Consider the following 24,234-nt stretch of genomic DNA (forward strand, 5'->3'; position numbering starts at 1 on the left):
CATGCACACTCTGGAAGGCTTCTTAAAAAGTTAAAGACATATTTAATGTACTTAATGCTTGTACCAAAACATGAAATTGATCTAGAGATCTTCATGTGTTTTAGCCTTCAGCTGTTTACCGGCCTCGTGCACAGTAAGAACTTTCTCAACCTTTGAAATCACAGTGTTTGACAAGCCTGCAAAAATTTTGCTGGTTAAGCCAGTGGAATTTTTACATTAAAAAATTACTCATGCAGTAACTGCTATTCATTAAAACTAGGGACAATTTAAATGATGATGGAGTGAACATATTTTTGAGGCTGATTCATTGTAATATATCAAAAAATACCTTACTTCAGAGTGACCTCTACTTCTGGTTCTCGTGATATTTATTCATTTATTTTTCCAGTTGCTATCGGTGAATTTATCCAATATGCAGAGTATTCATTAGCACGGGTAGTGGTCATTTAAAATAAAACACGTCTGTGAGATTTTAAGCACTATAGGCTTGCAAGATTTTACTTTTCCAGTGCACTTTTATTTCTGTAAGTCAGAAATATCTGAAATGAGTAAAAGCGTTATTTTTAAAATGTTTTTTGTCCTGCTGTGTTGAATACAACATAGCTTTTTGAAGAGACTGGAACTTGTTTATCTTTTTGAATGGATTACATCCTCACTGCCAATTTACGTCCAAGGAGAGATTATTCTATAGATTTCACTATGTTTGTTTACGTTCCCTTTGCCATTTAAAACAGGAATAGATGCGGATAAAATTCACATGCAGCGATCAAGGTATTTCTCTTTTCATAAATGGCTTTAAAATTATATTAATTTAAATTTAGATGTTAGGAGTAACATTGTCGTTAGGTGCCTTTGGGTTGGCTCCAACTCACAGCAACCCTGTGTACAACAGAACTAAACCCTGCCCGGTCTTGTGCCATCCCCATAATGGTTGCTATGCCGAGCCCATTGTTGCAGCCACTGTGTCAGTCCATCTTCTTGAGGGTGTTCCTCTTTTTTGCTGACCCTTTGCTTTACCAAGCATGAAGTCCTTCTCTAGAGACAGGTCCCTCCTGACAATATGTCCAGAGTATGTGAGACAAAGTCTCACCATCTTTGCTTCTAAGCATCATCCTGGGTGTACTTCTTCCAAGACAGTTTTGTTCATTCTTCTGGCAGTCTGTGGTATATTCAATATTCTTCTCTAATACCATAATTCAAAAGCCTCAATTCTTCTTTGGTCTTTCTTATTCAGTGTCCAGCTTTCACGTGCATATGAGGCGATTGAAAATACCATGGCTTGGGTCAGGTACACCTGAGTCCTCGGTGACATTTTTGCTTTTTTTTAACACTTTAAAGAGGTCTTTTGCAGCAGATTTGCCCAAGGCAATATGTTGTTTGCTTTCCTTTTTATTTTTTTTCCTGATTTTATTTTATTTATTTTTTATTGTACTTTCAATGAAGGTTTACAGAGCCAGTTAGTTTCTCATTAAACAATTCACATACTGCTTTGTGACATTGGTTGCCAACTCCATGACAAGTCAACACTCTCCTATTCTGGACATTGGGTTTCCTGTTACCAGCTTTCCTGTATTCCCTCCAGCCTTCTCATCTTTGGCCCTTAGCTGGTGTGCCCATTTAGTCTTGTTTTATTTTATGGGTCTGTCTAACCTTTGGCCGGAGGGTGAACCTCCGGGGTGACTTCAGTACTGAGTTAAAAGGGTTTCTCCAGTCTGTGTTAGACCAGTAAGTCTGGTCTTTTTTGTGAGTTAGAATTTTGTTCTCCATCTCTGTCCGGGATCCTCTGTTGTGATCCCTGTCAGCAGGTGGCTGCTGGGCACCATCTAGTTATGCTGGACTGGTGGAGGCTGTGGTACTTGTGGTCCATTAGTCCTTTGGACCAATCTTCCCCTGTGTCTTTGTTTTTCTTCATTCTCCCTTTCTCCACATGTGGTGGGACCAGTGGTGTATCTTAGATGGCCTCTCAGAAGTTTTTAAGATCCCAGGTGCTACTCACCAAAGTAGGATGTAGAACGTTTTCTTTATAAACTATGTTATGCCAATTGGGCTAGATGTCCCCTGAGACCATGGTTTCCAGCCCTCAGCCCAGTTATCTGGTCCCTTAGGGAGTTTAGATGTTATCTATGAAGCTTCCATAGCCTTGCCTTATTCAAGTTATACTGGGTTCTCCAGTGTTGTGTACTGTCTTATCCTTCACCAAAGTTACCATTCATCTACTGACATCATTTGATTTCTTGACTGTTGCTTCCATGGACGTTGATTGTGGATCCACATAAAATGAAGTCCTTGACAACTTCACTCCTTATCGTGATGCCACTTATTGGCCAGTTACGAGGATTTTTTTTTTCCTTTATGTTGAGGTACAGTCCATACTGAAGGCTGTAGTCTTTGATCTTTATCAGTATTTCAAGTCCTCTTCACTTTCAGGAAGCAAAGTTAGTGTGTCCTGCATACTGCAGGTTGTTAATGAGTCTTCCCCCAATCCTGATGTCCTGTTCTTCTTCATATAGTCAGGGTACCAATTGGATGAGTGTGGTGAAAGGATCCAATCCTGACGCACACCTTTCCTGATTGTGAACTGTGCAGTATTCCCTTGTTCCATTCCAATGACTGCCTCTTGGTCTATGTATAGGTTCCTCATAATCATAAGTAAGTGTTCTGGCATTCCCATTCTTCACAATGTTATTCATAATTTGTTATGATCCACACAGTTGAATGCCTTCACATAGTCAATAAAATACAGGTAAACATCTTACCGATAGTCCTGGTTTCAGCCAAGATCCATCTGACATCAGCTTTTGTATCCCTCATTCCATGTCCTCTCCTGAAGCTGGCTTGAATTTCTGGCAGCTCCTTTTTGATGTACTGTTGCAACTGCTTTTCAATTATCTTCATCAAAATTTTACTTGTGTGTGATATTGTTGATATTGTCTGAATATTTCCACATTCTGGTGGATCACCTTTCCTTGGAGTGGGTACAAATATGGATCTCTTCCAGTTGGTTGGCCAGGTAGCTCTCTTCCAGATTTCTTGGCATAAATGAGTGAGCACTCCCAGCACTGCATCCGTTTGTTGAAATATCTCAGTTGATATTCCATCAATTCCTGGAGCCTTGTTTTCCCCAATGTCTTCAGTGCATCTTGGACTTCTTCCTTCAGTACCATAATTCTTGTTATATGCTGCCTCCTAAAATGGCGGAACGTTGACCAGTTATTTTTGTTACAGTGAATCTGTGTATTTCCATCTTCTTTTGATGTTTCCTGCTTCATTCAGTATTTTGCCCATAGAATTCCTTCAGTATTGCAACTGAAGACTTGCTTTTTCTTCAGTTCTTTTAGCTTGAGTAATGCTGAGCATTTTCTTGCTTTTTGATTTTCTAACTCCAGGTCTTTTCACAGTTCATTATAATACTTCTTGTCTTCTGGAGCAGCTCTTAGAAATGTGTTCCTGAGCTGCCCTTTGAAATCTTCTGTTTAGCTCTTTTAGTTCATCATTTCTTCCATTCGCTTTAGCTGCTCTACATTTAAATACCAGCAGGGTCACCCATGGTAGACAGGTTTCAGCGGAGCTTCCACAGTAAGACAGGCAAGGTAGAAGGACCCGGTGGTCAAGTTGTAAAAAAAAATTGGCTAGTGAAAACCGTATGAAAAACAGTGGAACACTGTCTGATATAGTGCTTGGAAGATCAACCCCTCAGGTTGGAAGGCACTCAAAATACAACTAGGGAAGAGCTGGCTCCCCAGAGTTGACCTTAATGATATGGGTGTAGCAATGTTTTGGGATCTTCATTTGGTGATGTGGCATAACTCAAAATGAGAAGAAACAGCTGTGAGTATCCTTCATAATTGGAATATGAAATGTTGGGAGTATTAACCTAGGAAAATTGGAAGCTGTCAAAAATGAAGTAAAATGCATGCAGATTGATATCCTAGAAATTAATGGGCTAAAGTGGACTGATATTGGCCATTTTGAATCGAACAGTCACATGGTCTACTATGCCAGGAATTACAAATTGAAGAGGAATGGCATCACATTCATCATCGAAAAGATTATTTCAAGATCTATCCTGAGGTACAACGCGCTGTCAGTGATAGGAAAATATCCATATCCATAAGGAAGACCAGTTAATACAAATATTATTCAAATTTACACACCAACCTCTAGGGCAAAAGAAGAACTTGAAGATTTACCAACTTCTGCAGTCTGAAATTGTTCAAACATGCAATCAAGATTCATTGATAATTACTGGTGATTGGAATGTGAAAGCTGGAAACAGAGGAAGGATTAGTAGTTGGAAAATACGGCCTTGGTGATAGAAACAATGCCAGAGATCGAAGGAGAGAATTTTGCAAGACCAGTGACTTATTCCTTGTAGACACCTTTTTTTCACAACACAAACAGAAACTATACACGTGGACCTTGCCAGATGGAATACAGAGGAATCAAGTCAACTACATCTGTGGAAAGAGATGATAGAGGAGCTCAATATCATCAGTGAAAACAAGGCCAGGGCTTGACTGCAGAACAGACCATTAATTGCTCATATGCAAGTTCAAATTGAAGCTGAAGAAAATTAAAACAAGTCCACAAGAGCCAAAATATGACCTTGAGTATGTCTCACCTGAATTTAGAGACAATCTCAAGAAAAAATTTGATACATTGAACACTATTGACTGAACACGGACAAGTTGTGGGATGACATCAAGCACATCATACAGGAAGAAAAGGAAAAGATTATTAAGAAGACAGGAAAGAAGGAAAAGACCAAAATCGATAGGAATAATAGGCATTAGAAAAAATTTGGATTGGCGAGAGTTAACATTGATTTTAGCTGAAGTAGATTACAGAAAAATCCTGGAGATTGGCAAAAGAAGCGAATACAGTTTCTTTTAAAATTCATCAATGAAGCTATAAATGTGGATGTTTTAAACGACATGGGATAATTAAGAGAGAGACTTTACACACCGAAAAAGAGATGTGAAGAAATCAGACACATATATGGAAAGAAGAGATGATGGTAATGAAATATGGTTTCAGAGAGACAGAATGAGTCTGTCTAAAAGCATGCTTCAAAAGAAGCATAGAGAGAATGGAAGACAGGATGTGATTGGTTTATGATGGCTAAGAATTTTCTAGAGCGCTTGGGTGATGCAAATTATTAATGTGCTCAACTGATAATTGAAAGGTTAGAAGTTTGAGTCCACCCGGAGGTGACTCAGAAGAAAGGACTGGCACTCTACTTTTGAAAAGGTAGCCATTGAAAACCCCATGGAGCACAGTTCTACACTACACACACAAGGATGCTATGAACTGGGATCAACTCAGCAGCATATGGTTTTATTTATTAATTTTTTTAAAGAATTAACTCTGAACTGAAGAAAGAGAGGTGTCCTCAGATTCAGAAAACACAGTTAATTCCAAGTAAGTTAAGTGATGGTGAAATCCGAACACTAAAGAAGGGAAGATCTTAAAAGTAGGTAATGAACAACCAGAAAGGAAATAATGAGAATGTTCACATGTTGTGAAGAAAGCAATCTATTGTCACTGAACAATTTGTATAGAAATTGTTGAATGGGAACCTAAACTGCTGTGTAAACTTTCACCAAAAACACAATAAAATATATTGTTTAAAAAAAAAAGTATGTAGTGAAGACAGACTTGCTATGTAAAACAATAAGTGACAACAGCCTTCTTAAAGGTATCACTGTAACAGTAGAAGCTATAAGCCACTGTAACAATGTCATGGTGGAAGCCATCAGCCAATGGACTGGCACAGTCAAAGTTACTGACAGTTTACAATATTACACACAGCTAATAGGCACATCAGAGCCCTGGTGGTGCAGTGGTTAAGCATTTGGTTGTTAAACACAAGGTCGGCAGTTTGAATCCACTAGCTGCTCCTTGGAAACCCTGTGGGGCACTTCTACTCTGTCCTATAGGGTCGCTGTGAGTCAAAATTGACTTGATGGTGATGGGTTTGGTTTTTTGGTTTAATATACCTGTCTTCAGATGTTTATTACCAGAGAGGCTCACTAAAGACATTCTAAAGCTGGGTAGTGGGTGGAGGTGAGGTTTTCAGGAGGTGTTTTAGGTTCCCTAATGGGGGAACCACACTTCTTCACAGACTTTGATAAGACATCTCATGGTGGGTGGGGTAAATCCGGGAAAGGTCCCTACAAATATTTCATCAGTTTAAATCATTGAAACCTGCAATACCTGCCATATATAGAAGGTACCTGTAATAATTAATAAAATGAAGGAAAAAAATTTTTACTATAACTGTGTCCTGTTGCCGGTCACTGAGCGTAAGAACTAAGTCCTGTTAGAAAGGAAGAAAAACGCCATGCCGGCCCCCACAGCCGCTCTGTTAGTTAAGCAGAGGGGCAGAAAGTTGTAAAAACAAACACACCTTCTCAGAGTGGGCTGTCCTGTGGGATGGTGGTGCGCTCTGTACGTCACTGTGGTCCCAGGGAGGTGAGCGTGAGTGTGTGCGTGCCTGATCTTTAATGTTTAAAAAGAAAAAAATTTTTTTTTTCACTTGAAAAATAGTGCTGTAAGATTCCAGTATTGAAACACTCTGTTTTTTTCTATTTGAAGCTGTGTTAAAAGCCTGTGCTGATGGAGGTGCCAACCGCTTATATGATGTCACCCAAGGCGAGCGGGAAAGGTATGTTTCTTTTAGAGAGTCCATCACACCACACGTCCTGCCTTTGCCTCTGCTTGACTCCTCTTCCTGGTGAGTGGGCTGCTGCTGCTGTCCTGTGCCCTCGAGCACAGCAACCCAACCAGTTAAGTGGCTTAGTGAAGGGCTACTGTGGCCTTCACAGAAAGCCACCTTGAAGAGAGGGCTGCTTGGCTGTGCTGTAGTGTTTCTCCGTGTGGAATGAGGTCTCTTAGCAGGAGGAGGCTGATCATATTCTTATTTTTAGAAGTCTTATTCTACTGCTTCCGAAGCCTCATTAAGGAGAGTTATCAAACATCAACATTGGAGAGGGCTTTGAACGTTGGCTAAAATAAAACCAGGTGGCAGTTTGAGTTGTTATTCCAACAGCTTAAATGAATAACGACTGAAACAATGTAAATTCTGTTTTAGAACACGCGACATCTTTATATTAGTGTTGAGTAAAGCCCGGTGTAATTTACTCTATCTTTATATTAGTGCTGAGTAAAGCCCGGTGTAATTTACTCTATCTTTATATTAGTGTTGAGTAAAGCCCGGTGTAATTTACTCTATCTTTATATTAGTGCTGAGTAAAGCCCGGTGTAATTTCCTCTATCTTTAGATTAGTGTTGAGTAAAGCCCGGTGTAACTTACTCTATCTTTATATTAGTGCTGAGTAAAGCCCGGTGTAATTTCCTCTATCTTTATATTAGTGTTGAGTAAAGCCCGGTGTAATTTACTCTATCTTTATATTAGTGCTGAGTAAAGCCCGGTGTAATTTCCTCTATCTTTAGATTAGTGTTGAGTAAAGCCCGGTGTAACTTACTCTATCTTTATATTAGTGCTGAGTAAAGCCCGGTGTAATTTCCTCTATCTTTATATTAGTGTTGAGTAAAGCCCGGTGTAATTTACTCTATCTTTATATTAGTGCTGAGTAAAGCCCGGTGTAATTTCCTCTATCTTTAGATTAGTGTTGAGTAAAGCCCGGTGTAACTTACTCTATCTTTATATTAGTGCTGAGTAAAGCCCGGTGTAATTTACTCTATCTTTATATTAGTGCTGAGTAAAGCCCGGTGTAATTTACTCTATCTTTATATTAGTGTTGAGTAAAGCCCGGTGTAATTTACTCTATCTTTATATTAGTGCTGAGTAAAGCCCGGTGTAATTTCCTCTATCTTTAGATTAGTGTTGAGTAAAGCCCGGTGTAACTTACTCTATCTTTATATTAGTGCTGAGTAAAGCCCGGTGTAATTTCCTCTATCTTTATATTAGTGTTGAGTAAAGCCTGGTGTAATTTACTCTATATTAGTGTTGAGTAAAGCCCGGTGTAATTTCCTCTATCTTTATATTAGTGCTGAGTAAAGCCCGGTGTAACTTACTCTATCTTTATATTAGTGCTGAGTAAAGCCCGGTGTAACTTACTCTATCTTTATATTAGTGCTGAGTAAAGCCCGGTGTAATTTCCTCTATCTTTATATTAGTGCTGAGTAAAGCCCGGTGTAATTTCCTCTATCTTTATATTAGTGCTGAGTAAAGCCCGGTGTAATTTCCTCTATCTTTATATTAGTGTTGAGTAAAGCCCGGTGTAATTTACTCTATATTAGTGTTGAGTAAAGCCCGGTGTAATTTCCTCTATCTTTATATTAGTGCTGAGTAAAGCCCGGTGTAATTTCCTCTATCTTTATATTAGTGTTGAGTAAAGCCCGGTGTAATTTACTCTATCTTTATATTAGTGTTGAGTAAAGCCTGGTGTAACTTCCTCTATCTTTATATTAGTGCTGAGTAAAGCCCGGTGTAACTTCCTCTATCTTTATATTAGTGCTGAGTAAAGCCCGGTGTAATTTACTCTATCTTTATATTAGTGCTGAGTAAAGCCCGGTGTAATTTCCTTTATCTTTATATTAGTGTTGAGTAAAGCCCGGTGTAATTTCCTCTATCTTTATATTAGTGTTGAGTAAAGCCCGGTGTAATTTCCTCTATCTTTATATTAGTGTTGAGTAAAGCCCGGTGTAATTTCCTCTATATTAGTGTTGAGTAAAGCCCAGTGTAATTTCCTCTATCTTTATATTAGTGTTGAGTAAAGCCCGGTGTAATTTACTCTATCTTTATATTAGTGTTGAGTAAAGCCTGGTGTAATTTCCTCTATCTTTATATTAGTGTTGTAATTTACTCTGACGTAATTACTTCTGAGTTATGCTCACATATGTCTCTCTCTATTTTATCTCATTTATTTCCTAATAATTTGGTATCTGTGTTGTCTGGTTTTTCTGATCTTTGCATGTCGAGGTATTTTTAGATAAGAGAATATGTTTGATGAAAACAGAGATTGAAAATCCAGCTCATTGCTAAGATGTTTGTAGTCCAACCCCTTGGCAAACATAAGAATTTGTAGTGTCAATTTAAGGAGACTGGCTATGGAATGAGTTCTATGCCTATCGTATGTGTCGTTAAATGTATTGAAATGTTTATAGTTTGAGAAGTCCCTTCCTTGATACTAAAAATAAAATAATAATATGATGGCGTATACACTAGGTGTGGATTAAATATATGTATTTTTGAAATGATGCATTTTTCTCTGTGGCATCAGAATTTTTAACTTCAGACTTGTAACCTTGGAGCTGCTTTTAGAAAGCGGGTGTTTCGGTTGCTGGCGGAGATGTTGCCTAGAGGAGGGATGCTGATATCTTGGGGACTGGGTATGTTGTCCAAGAACAGATCTCAGCCTGGGAGACAACTTAAATTCTTAGCATTCCTCCAACTGTCTTCTCTAAACCCTGACATGAACTGTGTGTGATAAACACTGAAATGCTTGTTGTAAAGAGGGTCAGGTCAGCCATTCAGGTGAGCCCAAGGTCATGAATCCAGCACTGCTTGCCCCATACCTGTAGCCTGCTTGTTGGCGAGCACCTGGCCCCGGGCATTTCTCTAATGATAGCTGTAGCTCGTAGACATCCCTGTAGGAACAAGAGCGTTGGAAGGATACCCAAATGTATTCTTCTTGTGATCAAGTGTTCTTGATCCTAACAGCCATCTAGAATGCTTATTGAAAAATGCAGATTTCTACATTCTTATTAATGGGCTGAGCACCTCCAATCTGTGTGATAACTGCTTTGGTTCCCTCTGTGGCTGGAGTTTTCTCACTAGTTGGGATTTATTTTAACTGTTCAAGAATTTCATGGTCTGGTCAATATGCTTTCACATATGCAGAAGGTTGCTGGGTGGCTGTGCTCGACTCCTAACCTAAAAGTTGGTGTTTTGAACCCAAGAAGAAAAGCCTGGTGACCTGCCTCCATAAAGATACGGTCAACAAAGCCCTTTGGAGCAGTTCTACTCTGTACCAGTTGGGGTCACCATGGGTCGGAACCAGTTTGTTTTCTATCATCCACGGAAAGGAAATTTGTGTGAACTTTAAGGAATACTAATGACCTTCAGTTTTAGACTTACAAGAAAAGTCTAAGATGAAGCAGTGATTAGTCATGGCTTTATAAGTTTCCCTTAAACAGTATTTATGCAATCAAATTACTAAGTTTGTAAGCATATCAATATTATTGGGCCTTTGAATCAAAATGATGGAAGGTAAAATTTAAAAGAATTCACAGCATGAAGCTCAGCACTAAAGAACTCTGCCCAGCGAAGTGGGAGGGCGTGTTTATCTGGAGTCTTGTTTGGATTAGTTCAAGGGTATATTTTAGTCTGTTGGTTATCAAGTGCCACAGATCAGAGGTCTCAAACTTACCCATGCCCAGCTCTCAATAATTTTGATTGGAGTGACTTGGGGGAGAAAGCGTGTTTGCGTAGGTGCTGGTTGTCAGATCATGCATGCCGTCAGAATAAATTCTCAGAGGGAGATGGTTTTAAGCAGCTGCAGGAAGTCAGTTTACAGGTAAATTTAATCAGGGGCATTGTTGTTTATGGCGATTCTATTTCATAAAGTATGCTTCTGACAAAACCCCTTTTCCCTTCCTGCTTAGAGGATGGAGCCGCCTGAAATAAATTACCTTCAGGTGATTTTTCAGAGAAACCCAGATCATTTATCAAGACTTTTGAGTAATATGTGGCTCTTTTAATTTTACTTAAAAAAATTTTTTTTGAATTGTTTTAGTACTTGTTAATAAACCCGTTGCTGCCAGTTAATTCCGACTCAGAGCAAACCCTATAGGACAGAGTAGAACTGCCCCGTAGGGCTTCCAAGGAGCAGCTAGCTAGTGGATTCCAACTGCCGACCTTTTGGTTAGCAGCCCATCTCTTAACCACTGAGCCACCAGGGCTCTGTATAGTATACTAGCTCATGTGTTTTTGCTCCACCTTTTTTTTTATTTGGCTTATTCCCAGTGTATTTTTAGACCACTGAAATAAGAAGTGATAGTTGAGAGAAATCACAGGATGCGACACATATGTTTATTTTTTCAAAGTTGTGCAGTGGTCCCTTAACATGCGTATGGTGAGTACACATGCCATATGCATGCACCTAGCCCTGAGGCCCTTACTGTGTGCTTCTTGTCAATAAAGTGTTGACCTTGTCTTGCCAGACCCAGAGTCAGCAGAGGAGCCCCACACTGGCAAGCGGCACTTATTTGTTGACACATCACTATAGGACGTGGACTTGGAATTGATGATGGAATCGCAGCAGAGCCAGCCGTGGTCTTTCTGTTGTTAGGGGACGGAAAAGTGACAGCTGGAGTCAATTTAAGCAAATGCTGTTAGTAAATTTTGTGAGAAAATATCCAAATGGCAGTTCCACCCTGATGAGTCCTGGACTATCAAGGCAGAGTTTGGGATCTGAGACTAGATAGTATCTTCCTTGAGGAGTCCCTGGGTGGCACAGATGGTTAAGCGCTCAGCTGCTAACCGAATGGTGGTGGTTTGAACCTACACAGAGATGCCTCAGAAGACAAGCCTGGTGATCTGCTTTTGCAATGTCGCAGCCTTGGAAACCCTACGGGCAGTTCTCTACACACATGGGGTCACCGTGAGTCGGAATCGACTCCATGGCAACTGGTTTTCTTTGGTTTTATATAAAATCACAAATCTTTAAGATTTTCATATGCAGCGATAGGCTTTAGCTAGTTCATTAGTCAACCACAGAGAGACGACTACATAAAAACACTCTGCCGAGTGCCGAAGAGTTGTGTTTCTCCTGGTATACCAACAACGTCAGCATCACCTGAGAACTAGTTAGAAATACAGACTCTCAGGCCGTCCCAAGACCTACTGACTTTTATACTCTGGGGTCAACCCAGCAGTCCCTGTTTCAGAGAGCTCTCCAGGTGATGCTGATACATGCTAATGTTTAAAAGCCCTGCTGCCGCGGAAAGTGAGGAAGGATAGGCACACGAATGCTGGACAGGTGGATGGGTGGTGGGTAGGGGCGGCACACACCTTTGAGGAGACGATACTGAGAGGCTCTGAGAGCAGGCTGCCTGGAGTTGAGTGCCATGACTGTCGTGAAGTTTGGCTACTCTACCCAAGCCATTTAATCTCTCCAAGATTCTGTCGTTACTTGTTTTGATGGATAAATGAGTTTAATGTCATGCTCTTAACACAGGGCTTGGCATAGAATATGTACTAAAATATATATTAAAAATTATAATTATTACTACAAAGTCAAAAGAGTGGGAGAACATTTTTGCAAATTACATGTCTGATAGAGTATTTGTATCCAGAATATATAAACCAAAAAACCAAACCCGTTGCTATTGAGTTGATTCAGACTCATAGTGACCCCATAGGACAGAGTAGAACTGCCCATAGGGTTTCCAAGAATTGGCTGGTGGATTCGAACTGCTGACCTTTTGGTTAGCAGCGAAGCTCAGTCACTGAGCCACCAGAGCTCCAGAATATAAAAACCAAATCCATTGCCATTGAGTCGATCCTGACTCATAGCAACCCTATAGGACAGAGTAGAACTGCCCCGTAGGGTTTCCAAGGAGCGGCTGGTGGATTTGAACTGCTGACCTATTAGTTAGCAGCCATAGCTCTTAACCACTATGCCGGCAGTGTTTCCATAATATATAAAGGACTCTTAAAATGAAACAATAAAAAGACAACCCAACTGAAGGATGGGCAGAGGACTTGAACAGCGATTTCTCTATTTAATAACATTCCTGCCAAAAAAAAAAAAAAAATTGGTACATTTTTTAAGTATAATTCTATCTTAATTTCATAAAAGCTTATGGTTGATCCGAACAGGCTGGATTTTCTCTGACTTCATGTTGTTATATATATTTTTTCTAAGTAAACTCTTAAGTTTTCTGGGAGGTTCAGAAATTTATTTTTGGTTATCATTTACCGTTTTATTTTTCCTATCATAATGAAATGTCATCAAAATAACCTTATTTACCCAACACAGGGCTTCCTTCTCTTGAGTTGGATCTTTGAGACAATTGGGTAAGGGAAATTAGAAAATATATATATATATATATATATATACGTGTGTGTGCGTGTATATATGTATAAAGGCATATCTTTGTTTTAAAAATATAATACCTTTAATTTTTTTCTTGGTTTGCCTTTTTAAGATAAATTTTCCCAGATTTAGGTTTGTTCATTTTGAAAAAAGGCAGTTTTATAGATAGGGGAAAAAAAAAAAAATCCTGACTTAAAGCGTAATACTTTTAGAAAGGCAGCTGAAGCTTGGAAGCTCGGACCGCAGCCTTCCTTGTACAGCTGCCGTCCAATCTACTTACCCATCACAAGCGGCCTCGAGCGTGTGCTCGATTTTTCCTTCTAGGCTGCACATTAGTAGGTTATTAGTAACGGGAGAGCAGTTCAATGTGTTAGCAACAGGAAAAACAACTACAGTTTCTGCCATCTTAGCCTTTTACCAGTCAGTGAAAAGAATATTTTTGCGTAATAGTGCTGTCTCATGACTCCTGTTACCAGTAATGGGCCCAGTAATTGCCTCCTGTGGCGCTTTTCTCCAGAGCAGCTTCCTCTGCAGCTGGCAGGAGAGAGGGTTAGTGCTTACGTGGTACCTGGGCTCTGATGCTGCTAACAGACTGGGATCAAGTGGGCACTGATGTGGCAAAGAGGACCACACCAGAGATTTTATTTTAGCCAAATCGGTTGACAAAAATCTGAACAAACTGCCCTTATTCGTTCAATTTTAAACAAACTGAATTCAGAAATTTTTAGTGGGATTGTAATTATAGATAAGGCCAAAATGTAAGAAATAAAAAATTAGTTTAAACCAGAACCAAATTTAGATTATTAATAAAATTAATAATTAATTAAAAACTTAATGTATTTTTAAAGATATATATCCCCTTATATTAATAATAATTCATAATATGTAATCATTACGTTTGTATTTTAAGCTATTTACATTCTCTCATGTCTTGCCTATTTTATTTTTCCTATTTGATTTTATGTATAAATTGTTGAACAAGGATAATAACCCTTTGTTTTTGTGTTTCTTTTAAAAGTTTTCCTAAATATGTCTTTCAATTTGTGAATGATAGTCCTCACTGAAGGGGGCAGAGGTGGTTCAGTGGCAACATTCTCACCCTCCACATGGGGACCCGGGTTCGATTCCTGGCCAACACGCCTCATGCGCAGCCACCACCCAGCACCCAGCACCCACCACCCAGCACCCACCACCCAGCACCCACCACCCACCGCCCACCTGTCAGCGGAGGCGTGTGTGTTGCCATGGTGCCGAACAGGCTTCAGCAGCGCTGCCAGACTGGGGTGGACTAGGAAGAAGGCCCTGATGACTGACTTCTGAAACCCAGCCAGTGAAAACCCTGTGGGTCACAACGGTTCACAACGGGCCAGAGTACAATCTTTAGCTGCAAGAAGGTGCTTTGCATACTAAATAAATGTTTTGCAAATGAATATTTCCTGTGGCTCTTAACATCAAAACTCACTTTTCCTCCCTGCCTTTTACTGCAATTCTTTGTTTTCTGACAGGAGGCTAGATGGGAAGGGATGAGCAAGGCTATCTGAATGGAAAGCAAGCGATGGTGTCGTTTCCCTAGAAGGAAACGTGTGTGTGGGAGAGCGGGGGTGGGCAGAGTAGGCGTGTGTGTGGGAGAGCGGGGGTGGGCAGAGTAGGCGTGTGTGGGAGAGCGGGGGTGGGCAGAGTAGGCGTGTGTGGGAGAGCGGGGGTGGGCAGAGTAGGCGCGTGTGTGGGAGAGCGGGGGTGGGCAGAGTAGGCGTGTGTGGGAGAGCGGGGGTGGGCAGAGTAGGCGCGTGTGTGGGAGAGCGGGGGTGGGCAGAGTAGGCGTGTGTGGGAGAGCGGGGGTGGGCAGAGTAGGCGTGTGTGGGAGAGCGGGGGTGGGCAGAGTAGGCGCGTGTGTGGGAGAGCGGGGGTGGGCAGAGTAGGCGTGTGTGGGAGAGCGGGGGTGGGCAGAGTAGGCGTGTGTGGGAGAGCGGGGGTGGGCAGAGTAGGCGCGTGTGTGGGAGAGCGGGGGTGGGCAGAGTAGGCGCGTGTGTGGGAGAGCGGGGGTGGGCAGAGTAGGCGTGTGTGGGAGAGCGGGGGTGGGCAGAGTAGGCGCGTGTGTGGGAGAGCGGGGGTGGGCAGAGTAGGCGTGTGTGGGAGAGCGGGGGTGGGCAGAGTAGGCGTGTGTGGGAGAGCGGGGGTGGGCAGAGTAGGCGCGTGTGTGGGAGAGCGGGGGTGGGCAGAGTAGGCGTGTGTGGGAGAGCGGGGGTGGGCAGAGTAGGCGCGTGTGTGGGAGAGCGGGGGTGGGCAGAGTAGGCGTGTGTGGGAGAGCGGGGGTGGGCAGAGTAGGCGCGTGTGTGGGAGAGCGGGGGTGGGCAGAGTAGGCGTGTGTGGGAGAGCGGGGGTGGGCAGAGTAGGCGTGTGTGGGAGAGCGGGGGTGGGCAGAGTAGGCGTGTGTGTGGGAGAGCGGGGGTGGGCAGAGTAGGCGCGTGTGTGGGAGAGCGGGGGTGGGCAGAGTAGGCGTGTGTGGGAGAGCGGGGGTGGGCAGAGTAGGCGTGTGTGTGGGAGAGCGGGGGTGGGCAGAGTAGGCGTGTGTGGGAGAGCGGGGGTGGGCAGAGTAGGCGTGTGTGGGAGAGCGGGGGTGGGCAGAGTAGGCGCGTGTGTGGGAGAGCGGGGGTGGGCAGAGTAGGCGCGTGTGTGGGAGAGCGGGGGTGGGCAGAGTAGGCGCGTGTGTGGGAGAGCGGGGGTGGGCAGAGTAGGCTAGTGCGCTCAGGAGGGTCCTGCTCAGGGGGACGCAGTGCAGCGCAGAAGGTGTCATCTTTCCCTGTTTACAAAGGTGAGAACGCCACCAAGGCTCATCTACAGGTGAGCGCCAGTTCTTCACCGTCACGAGTACAAAAGCCTTGCTTCTTGATAGCGGATGCTTTGTGTGATTTATGCGCTGTGTGCTTCTCATCCGGGATCCAGGTGAGACACAATACACAGCGTTCACAAATGCACCCAGTGACCAGCGCCAGGAGGTCACTGGTAGGTTGTCAGCTCCTCCCAGGGTTTCCAAAGCCAAGCACAACATGCTTCCTGGCAACACTTCTGCTGATGTCTTGTTATCTCATTCTTTCTTTAATCCTACCCACAGTTTTTGGTGGCAGGAGCCTTGCTTACAAAAATGATTGAAATGACTGAAAAATAAATATTTTCCATCCTTGCTAATTTCTGTTGTATCATGCTGCTTCTGTCCGTTAGATGTGGAAGCGTGAGGTGAACTCCCCGATCCTTAAACACAGCAGTAGAGCCCGGGCAGCTGTAAGCTTGGGCACCAGATCTCTGTATTACGGGAACCCTAAAGATGCAATCAGATGATGGTGGCTTGGGCACAGTCACCAGGAATTCACCAAGTTATTAGATGGTGAATTGTTGTGAGCTGCTGTCAGGTTGGGCCCCGACTCTGGGTGACTCCGTGCGCAACACCTGGAAACCCTGCCTGGGCCTGCACCATCCCCATGACTGGCTGTGGATGGGGCTGCTGTGATCCATAGGGTTTTCACGAACTGATTCTTAGAAGTAGATCACCAGCCCTTTCTTCCTAGTCTGTCTTAGTCTGGAAGCTCCACCGAAACCTGTTCAGCATCAGAGCAACACGCGCACCTCCACTGACAGGTGGGGTGGCCCACAGGGGGTGCGTTGGCTGAGCCTTGAACTTGGGCCTCCTGCGTGAAGGGCAAGAAATCTACCAAAAAACCTGGCCAGCAGGTACAGATGTGAGTGACTGGGTGATAACCAGCTGTGATCTAGGAAATGAGGGTGTGGTCCTCAGGGCTGCCTAGAGCCTCTTGTTCTCTGCCTTCTGGCCATACCACTTCTATCATCTCTCTTCTACTTTCCTTTTTTCCATTGCCTGTCTCTCACCAGGATCTCATTTATTCATTTTAGCTCTTTATGCTGTATTCCCTTCTCTTGCTCTCCAGCGCCCGGGCCTGTGTGAAGGGTGTTCCCTGTCCACACCCACCACTCAGGGATTCGGGTCTGTGAGACCACGTGGTTGTCTGTGATGACTGCTGTATCCGCAGTCTGGCATACACAGTGTGTATGTAGTAAGTATTTGATCAATGAATTCAATATCCTGCACTTCGAGGATCTGAGCGTACGTGATTTTAGCCCTGGCCTCCCCTGCTGAGCTCTTTTTCTGCATCTACAACTTTCAGTTGAACTAATCTCAGATTTCAAGTGTCTGAAATTTAGTGTGTATTCTTTTTTTTAAACCAGTGGTGTTAAGATTAAATCAAGTTTATATAGATTTCATATATTTTAGTCTTTTAAAGTTAAGATTGTTTACTGTTGGTGGACAACATTGAGGTAGATGATTAGAAAGGCCAGTTGAGGCAGCTCACTGACTACTTGGTGACCAGCCTGTCTCACAGGAATGAACAAACACCGAGAGACGTTGAACAGGAGGTGGGGGGCCAGGGTCACGTCTGCTATTTGTGGGAGCCAAGTTAGCTCACAGGAGGGTCTACATATGATAGTACAATGACATATAATTTTTTAAGCCATGATTGACCAGCTCTTTAGTTATATTTGATATTCACATATAATATGGTTATTTATTACCTGGTTACCTATGATTAGCTAGAGGAAGTAATGGAAAAAGAAAATGGTGTGAAATCTTTGTTTTTTATATGCTGTGTCTTATTAACAGAGTTTTACACTAAACCATCTATTGCAGTAAGCAACCCACTGTCTTTACTTTGGAGCCCTGGTGGCAGACAGTTAAGTGCCTGGTTGTTAATCGAAAGGTAGGCAGTTCAAACCCACCCAGGGGCTCTGCGAGAGAAAGACCAGGCTGGCGATCGGCTTCTGTGAAGATCACAGCCAAGGAAACCCTGTGGGGCAGTGCCGCTCTGTCACCTGGGGTCTCTAGGAGTCGGAAAGAAGGTACAGCTCTTTACCTAGATTTTTCAACAAAACGCATTCCCGTCCAAAGAGCTGATGATAGGTCTTTTAAGAATAGTACCTTTCAGGAATAACGGAAGAGGATAAAATGACTGTGTGCTCTGTGCTTACGTGTAATTTACATTGTATTACGGGTTGTATTTTGTTTTCCAGAAACCTGTTGTGTAAATGTGATGCAGTCCTTGGTCTCCATGTCTGTGATGTAAATATTCTATGAATATCATGTCTGTGGTCCTCATTTCTCTGTGTTTTCATCATTCTTCTCTTTCTGGAGCAAAGGAAGCAGTCCTTTCTGGGCAAGAGGTGGATAGTAAATTTTAAAACTGCTTCTCTTCCAGAACCTTTTTTTTTTTTTTTTAACCTCGAGTTTTGCTACTGAATTGATTTTTCTGTCTTCTTTACCTCTTGTCCTTCTTTGCTCTGACTGGACAGGTCGTTAATTAAATGTGAATTGGTTCCCTGGAAAGGCGATTATCTCCTTCCAGAACAGGCCGGTCAGTAGCTGGAAGCCTCCTGAGCAGGGAAATCCTAGCAAAGCAAGAGGCCAGACCCAGTTATCTCTTCCGCATAGAGAAAACCTGCTCTCCTGTGGCGGCAGTCACAGGGCCACACATTCCACCACCTGCATGGCTCCTAAGCTGCCAGCATTGGGAAGGAAGTACAGAGATTTCTCACGGAGCATGCAGTGTATCCATGGTACGGTGTTGTTTCAGTAACTGTTAAAACCAAAAAAAAAAAAAAACCAAACCCAGTGCCATCGAGTTGATTCCGACTCGTAGCGACCCCATAGGACAGAGTAGGACTGCCCCACAGAGTTTCCAAGGAGCGCCTGGCGGATTCGAACTGTCGACCCTTTGGTTAGCAGCCATAACACTTTTAAAAATTTAGTATGTGATTTAAAAGATTGTTGTTTAATATTCTTTTAAAGAATAATTTCCACTTTGTAACATGTTGGGTACTGGTTCAACTTTAAAATCCCAAATGTAAGACAATGAGAAAGTGTTTTTCTAAAAAGTATCTTTTAAAAAATTTACGGTATACCTGAACTATAAAATATTTCATATGTTCATTAAATACACTATAAAAATAAGTATATCATTAAATTTATTCTAATTTATAAGTTATATCTGCACTTAATTATATTTAAGGTTAGTCTCTTATATATGTTATAAATTATATATAAATATAATTAAATATATAATCTGGGACAATTTAAGTGGGAGTAAAAAGTAGGATAAAATGTGTAGGAAAATTGAGATTCTTAATTAACTTACTTGAGTAACGTGTAAGATGGATTTAATTAACATCGATATCGTTGTGTATATAATTGGAGCTTTTAAAGTCTTAGCTTGTTTGTTCCCTTAAGTAGTGGTCATCACAAAATTATATGCTAATATTTCACACGATATGGGCTCATATATGGACCTCAGACAAGTGGTGGCTGTACATTTTTTCAGTCCTATTGAATTATTAATTTACATTGCTGATATTGAAATAGATTGCTCACTTATAGAATTGAGTATTCATTTGTTTGCTTACTACCTAGAATGAACTATGCCTGTGACCAGTCTCAGGTTGCTTTGTGACGGCCTGTCTTCTCCACTTTTCTGTTGTTAAAGCGAGCCATCACCCCTTAAGCGTGGTGTAGAACACACCCGGGGACCGAGAGCTTCTAGTGTGGAATAGTTTTTATTGCACTCACGTTATTCGTTGATTACCGTCCACCTCGGCTTGAACAAAACTGGAGCCGATTGCAAATAAGGGCAGAGGTTTTGGAAGAAGTGAAATTACATCCTGTCAGGGAGGGTTAGCAAGAAACTTTCCCTATGCCCGGTGACGATGCTTTTCACTGCAGAAAGTTGCGGGGGGAGGTGGGGGAGAGGAGAGAGAGTTTTGAGTCCCGGTAACACCTATGTTGTTGTTAAGTGCCCTCAAGTAGACTTCAACTCTTAGTGATCCCATGTGACAGAGTAGAACTGCCCCATAGCGTTTTCTGGGCTGTAATCTTTACGGGAGCAGATGGCTAGGTCTTTCTCCTACAGAGCTGCTGGATGAGCCTGAACCACCAACCTCTCAGCAGCCCAGGACTCCTCACACATATATTGCTGTTGTAGTTGTAATGTGCTGTCAAGTCAGCTCCGACTCATAGCAACCCTATAGAACAGAGTAGAACTGCCCCATAGGATTTCCAAGGAGTGGCTGGTGGATTCGACCTGCTAACTTTTTAGTTAGCAGCCGAGCTCTTAACCACTCTGCCAGCAGGGCGCCAGACACCTATATTAACAAATATTAGGATGGTAAAAATCAACACCATTGAACTCTTATATTAATTAATGAATGCATGAATCAAACAGAGGCTTGCATATAACAAGTGTTCAGTCTTTACAGGGAGGCCTCCTTTGGGTCAGGGTCAACAGGCCTTTCTCCTTTTGGCAGTTTTTTTTGTCTTTCCCTCTACTTCTGAGTCCACAGGTCTTTGAGAAGTTGTGTGTTGTTTTTCCCTGCCATTACCCTTCTTCTTCTCACTCGATTGCAAATCATTTTAACTGGGTGCTGTGAAGAATCTGTCCATATTTTATTACTGTTTTTGTTAGTGTTGTTTTCTCTGGATGCTCATTAACCTACAAAAAAAATTCTTAAATACTTACTTTGTGAGATACAATTCTGTTCTGGCTTATGGTACGATTCTTGACTGCTCAGTTTGAGAAGATGAGATCAGATATCCTGAGAGATTAAGCATTGTGTCACTCAGGCGACTTGACTGGGCACAGCTTACAGCAACCTCACAGGCTGCTAAGTGCTCACTAACATTCTTATAATCAGAGTTTAGTTAATTCTTTATTTTTCCCTTCACTTTTTGTTTTCTTTTGAAAGTTTATTATTAATTTTCTTTTTCATTATAAAACTAATACATGCTTTATAAACAGTGAAGTAATTGAAGGGAAATTCATCCCATCCCTGAGGTAATCAGTGTAAACAGCTTGGCTCACTCACCTGCATACTTCATGCAAAAATGTACGTATGTGCAATTAGATATTTTGCTTGCTTTTATTTTAATCTGCTTTAAAACAAAATCAGGATAATATTTTATACATTTTTCTGGAACTTTCTTTTTTGACTTAATAGCATGTGACGGGCATTCCCTCTAGGCTGGTAGACCTAGACCAACTCATCTTCTTCACAGCTGCCTAATTTCCCTGTCAGGCTGTGTTACATTTCATTCAATCATTCCGGTGTTAATAAGCATTGACTTTTTATCCATTGTCATGACTGTGCAGATACCCCATGTGCTATTTTTTATAGGACAGATTCCCAAAGTGGGGTGGCTGGCTTATAGACTATCTCCCATTTACCACCCCTGAGCCCCAGAGCCTACCCATTTTGCTCAGGCTTCCCAACATTTGTGTAAAGATAGTATCTTAGTGTTGCTTTAACATTTGTTCTCTTGATGATTCTTTAGGCTTACTATGCTTCATATACTTGCCAGCAGGGACCAGTCCCTGGAGAAGGACACCATGCTTGGTAAAGTAGAGGGTCAGCGAAAAAGAGGAAGACCTGCAATGAAACAGATTGACAGAGTGGCTAGAAAAATGGGCTCAGGCATAACAACGATTGTGAGGATGGCGCAGGACCAGGCAGTGTCTCCTTTTTGTTGTACATAGGGTCACTGTTGTGGGAGTTGACTTGACGGTACCTAACAAACAACGTATGCTTACTTGGTCTTTGCATTTCTTATGTGAATTGCCTTGTGTGAATAGCCTTAGCCAATTTTTCTATTGGATCTTTGTATTGTCTTTACCATCTTGGAGTACTCTTAGTATATTAGGAACAGTTATCTTTATTTTATGAATTATGTATGTTGCACGTATTAAAAGTATATAGCATTGCTTTCTATATCTTTTTTCATAAAATAGCTTTACATTATATTATCAAATATGTCTATCCATCTACCATTGCATGTTTTTCTGTATTTCTAAAGAATGTCTCTCTTACCCCATTGACACCATTATTAATAGAGACTTATTTATGAAAACCATTGAGCTGATTTTATCTGTAAACGCAGTCAAGATTTGGTATCACCCTACAAGTTAGGAAATGTTCTTGTTAGATGCTGTCAAGTCGCTTCTGACCCCACGTGACAGAGTAGAACTGCCCTATAGGGTTTTCTAGGCTGTATTCCTTGTGGGAGGAGATTGCCAGGTTTTTCTCCCTCAGAGCCACTGGTGAGTTCAAGCCACTACCAACCTTTTGATTAGCAGCTGAGTCCTTAACTGTTGAGCCACCACGGCTCCTAGGAAGTTGTGGCGGTGGTGGTATTAGGTGCCGTCGAGTCAGTTCTGATTCATAGCGACCCTATGTACCACAGAATGAAACCCTGCCCAGTCCTGTGCCATCCTTACAATCATTGTTCTGCTTGAGCCCATTGTTGCAGCCACTGTGTCAGTCCATCTCATTGAGGGTCTTCCTCATTTCCTCTGACCCTGTACTTTACCAAGCATGATGTGCTTCTCCAGGGACTGATGCCTCCTGACAGCAAGCCCAAAGCAGGAAAGATGCAGGATCTCCATCCTCGCTTCTGAGGAGCATTCTGGCTGCACTTCCTCCAAGACAGATTTGTTTGCTCTTCTGGCAGTTCATGGTATATTCAATATTCTTCGCCAACACCACAATTCAAAGGCGTCAACTCTTCTTCAGTCTTCCTTATTCATCGTCCAGCTTTCACATGCATATGATGCAATTGAAAATACCATGGCTTGGGTCAGGCGCACCTTCGTCTTCAGGGTGACATCTTTGCTCTTCAACACTTTGGAGAGGTCCTTTGCAGCTGATTTGCCCAATGCAATGCGTCTTTTGATTTCTTGACTGCTGCTTCCATGGCTGTTGATTGTGGATTCAAGTAAAATGAAATCCTTGACAACTTGAATCTTTTCTCCGTTTACCATGATGTTGCTTATTGGCCCAGTTGTGAGGATTTTTGTTTTATTTGTGTTGAGGTGTAATCCATACTGAAGGCTGTGGTATTTGGTCTTCATCAGTAAGTGCTTCAAGTAAGAGGTGCTGGGGCAGGCATAACAATAAGCACTCAATTTTTTTTTTCCTTGGTCTTTTTCTTTCCACTCCCTTTCCCCTTTCTGCCCTCTCCTCACCCTTCTCTTTCCTCCTCACCAATTCTCAACTCCTCCTCCTTTCTCCTTCTCCCCTTCTTCTTCCTACCACCTTCTCTATCTTTTATTCCCTCTGTGTCTCCCTCCTCGTCCCCTCCTTGTTCTCCTTTACCTCTTCATTTTGTTGTATTACCATCAGCATCTATGTCCCTGGTGCTTTGCAGAGTACCAGCATCAACCAGAGGCAGAGCTGTTTCAAAGAATGTACAACCTAATGGAAGCTAGAAGACATTTACAGAAATGGCTGAAGGTGAAGTGGGACGTGAGACACTTAGGGCTGTAGATGTTTCAGGGAGGGTTGACGTTTTCCATGGGAACTTGAAGAAGACATAGTGTAGAGGGCTGTCCGTCCTCATTGGTGCCCAGGGATGTGAAGAGGAAGGCGATAGCTTCATTCTACCACATTGAGTTCAGGCATCCTTTATCAGTTGTCCCATTGATAGAGGTTTAGCTCACTCAGTGACCTCAGCCCTTGGTGGGCTCTCATGTTGTCACTGGTGGGTGACTAGTACAGTAAGACTGAAGTGGAAGTATCAGAAGCGTGCACACTATTGGTGGGGAGTTTGGAAAATCTCTGTGTACCAGTGCCTGCAGATCAAGGACAGTGAGAACAGGTGGCTGATGTGATCCTGTCAACAATAGGCAGCAGTGTGAGCTGCGGCTTCTCAAATCCACATACCCGAGTCGCTTGTGTAATCAGTCTCCAGAGAGTTCTGAAAATACTCTTCACGTGTAAACTGTCACCTATACCATGGCTCCTCTATATTGGTGGTGAAGTGTCTCCCCAGTAAATATGTCTTCAGAATGTCCCAGTGCCATAGCAACAGGCGCCCCAGAGAAAGTGAGACAGGCTTGTAATTGCAGCGTCAAAAGTATATCTCAGGGAGTTTCAAAAACTAGTGTATCGTATGATGAAAAGTTATAATTATTTTAGTCATCTCAGCACTTACTCCAGGCATATTTTTGGCACAAGACTTTTTAAAAATGAGCATCCTGGTTTAATTTAAAACTATATATGTAACATTGGGGAAAATTATATTAACAGCTTCCAGAAGTTATCTTTTATCTATATAATT

At 42.2% G+C, this 24,234-nt stretch overlaps 1 protein-coding gene across 12 annotated transcripts in view; it reads left to right on the plus strand.

The window, feature by feature from the left end:
* Positions 1 to 24,234, plus strand: part of TPK1 (thiamin pyrophosphokinase 1) — a 322,900-nt gene that overhangs the window by 102,325 nt on the left and 196,341 nt on the right. For all 12 annotated transcript variants that reach the window (XR_010322561.1, XM_064289603.1, XM_064289601.1 and 9 more), the window contains one exon: positions 6,598 to 6,667. Coding sequence is in view for 11 of the 12 variants with exons in the window: in XM_064289603.1 (XP_064145673.1) it covers positions 6,598 to 6,667 (70 nt within the window). In the remaining variant the exon portion in view is untranslated. The remainder of the gene's footprint in view (positions 1 to 6,597; positions 6,668 to 24,234) is intronic.

This window comes from Loxodonta africana, chromosome 8 (genome assembly GCF_030014295.1).
Source record: "Loxodonta africana isolate mLoxAfr1 chromosome 8, mLoxAfr1.hap2, whole genome shotgun sequence".
NCBI lineage: Eukaryota > Metazoa > Chordata > Mammalia > Proboscidea > Elephantidae > Loxodonta > Loxodonta africana.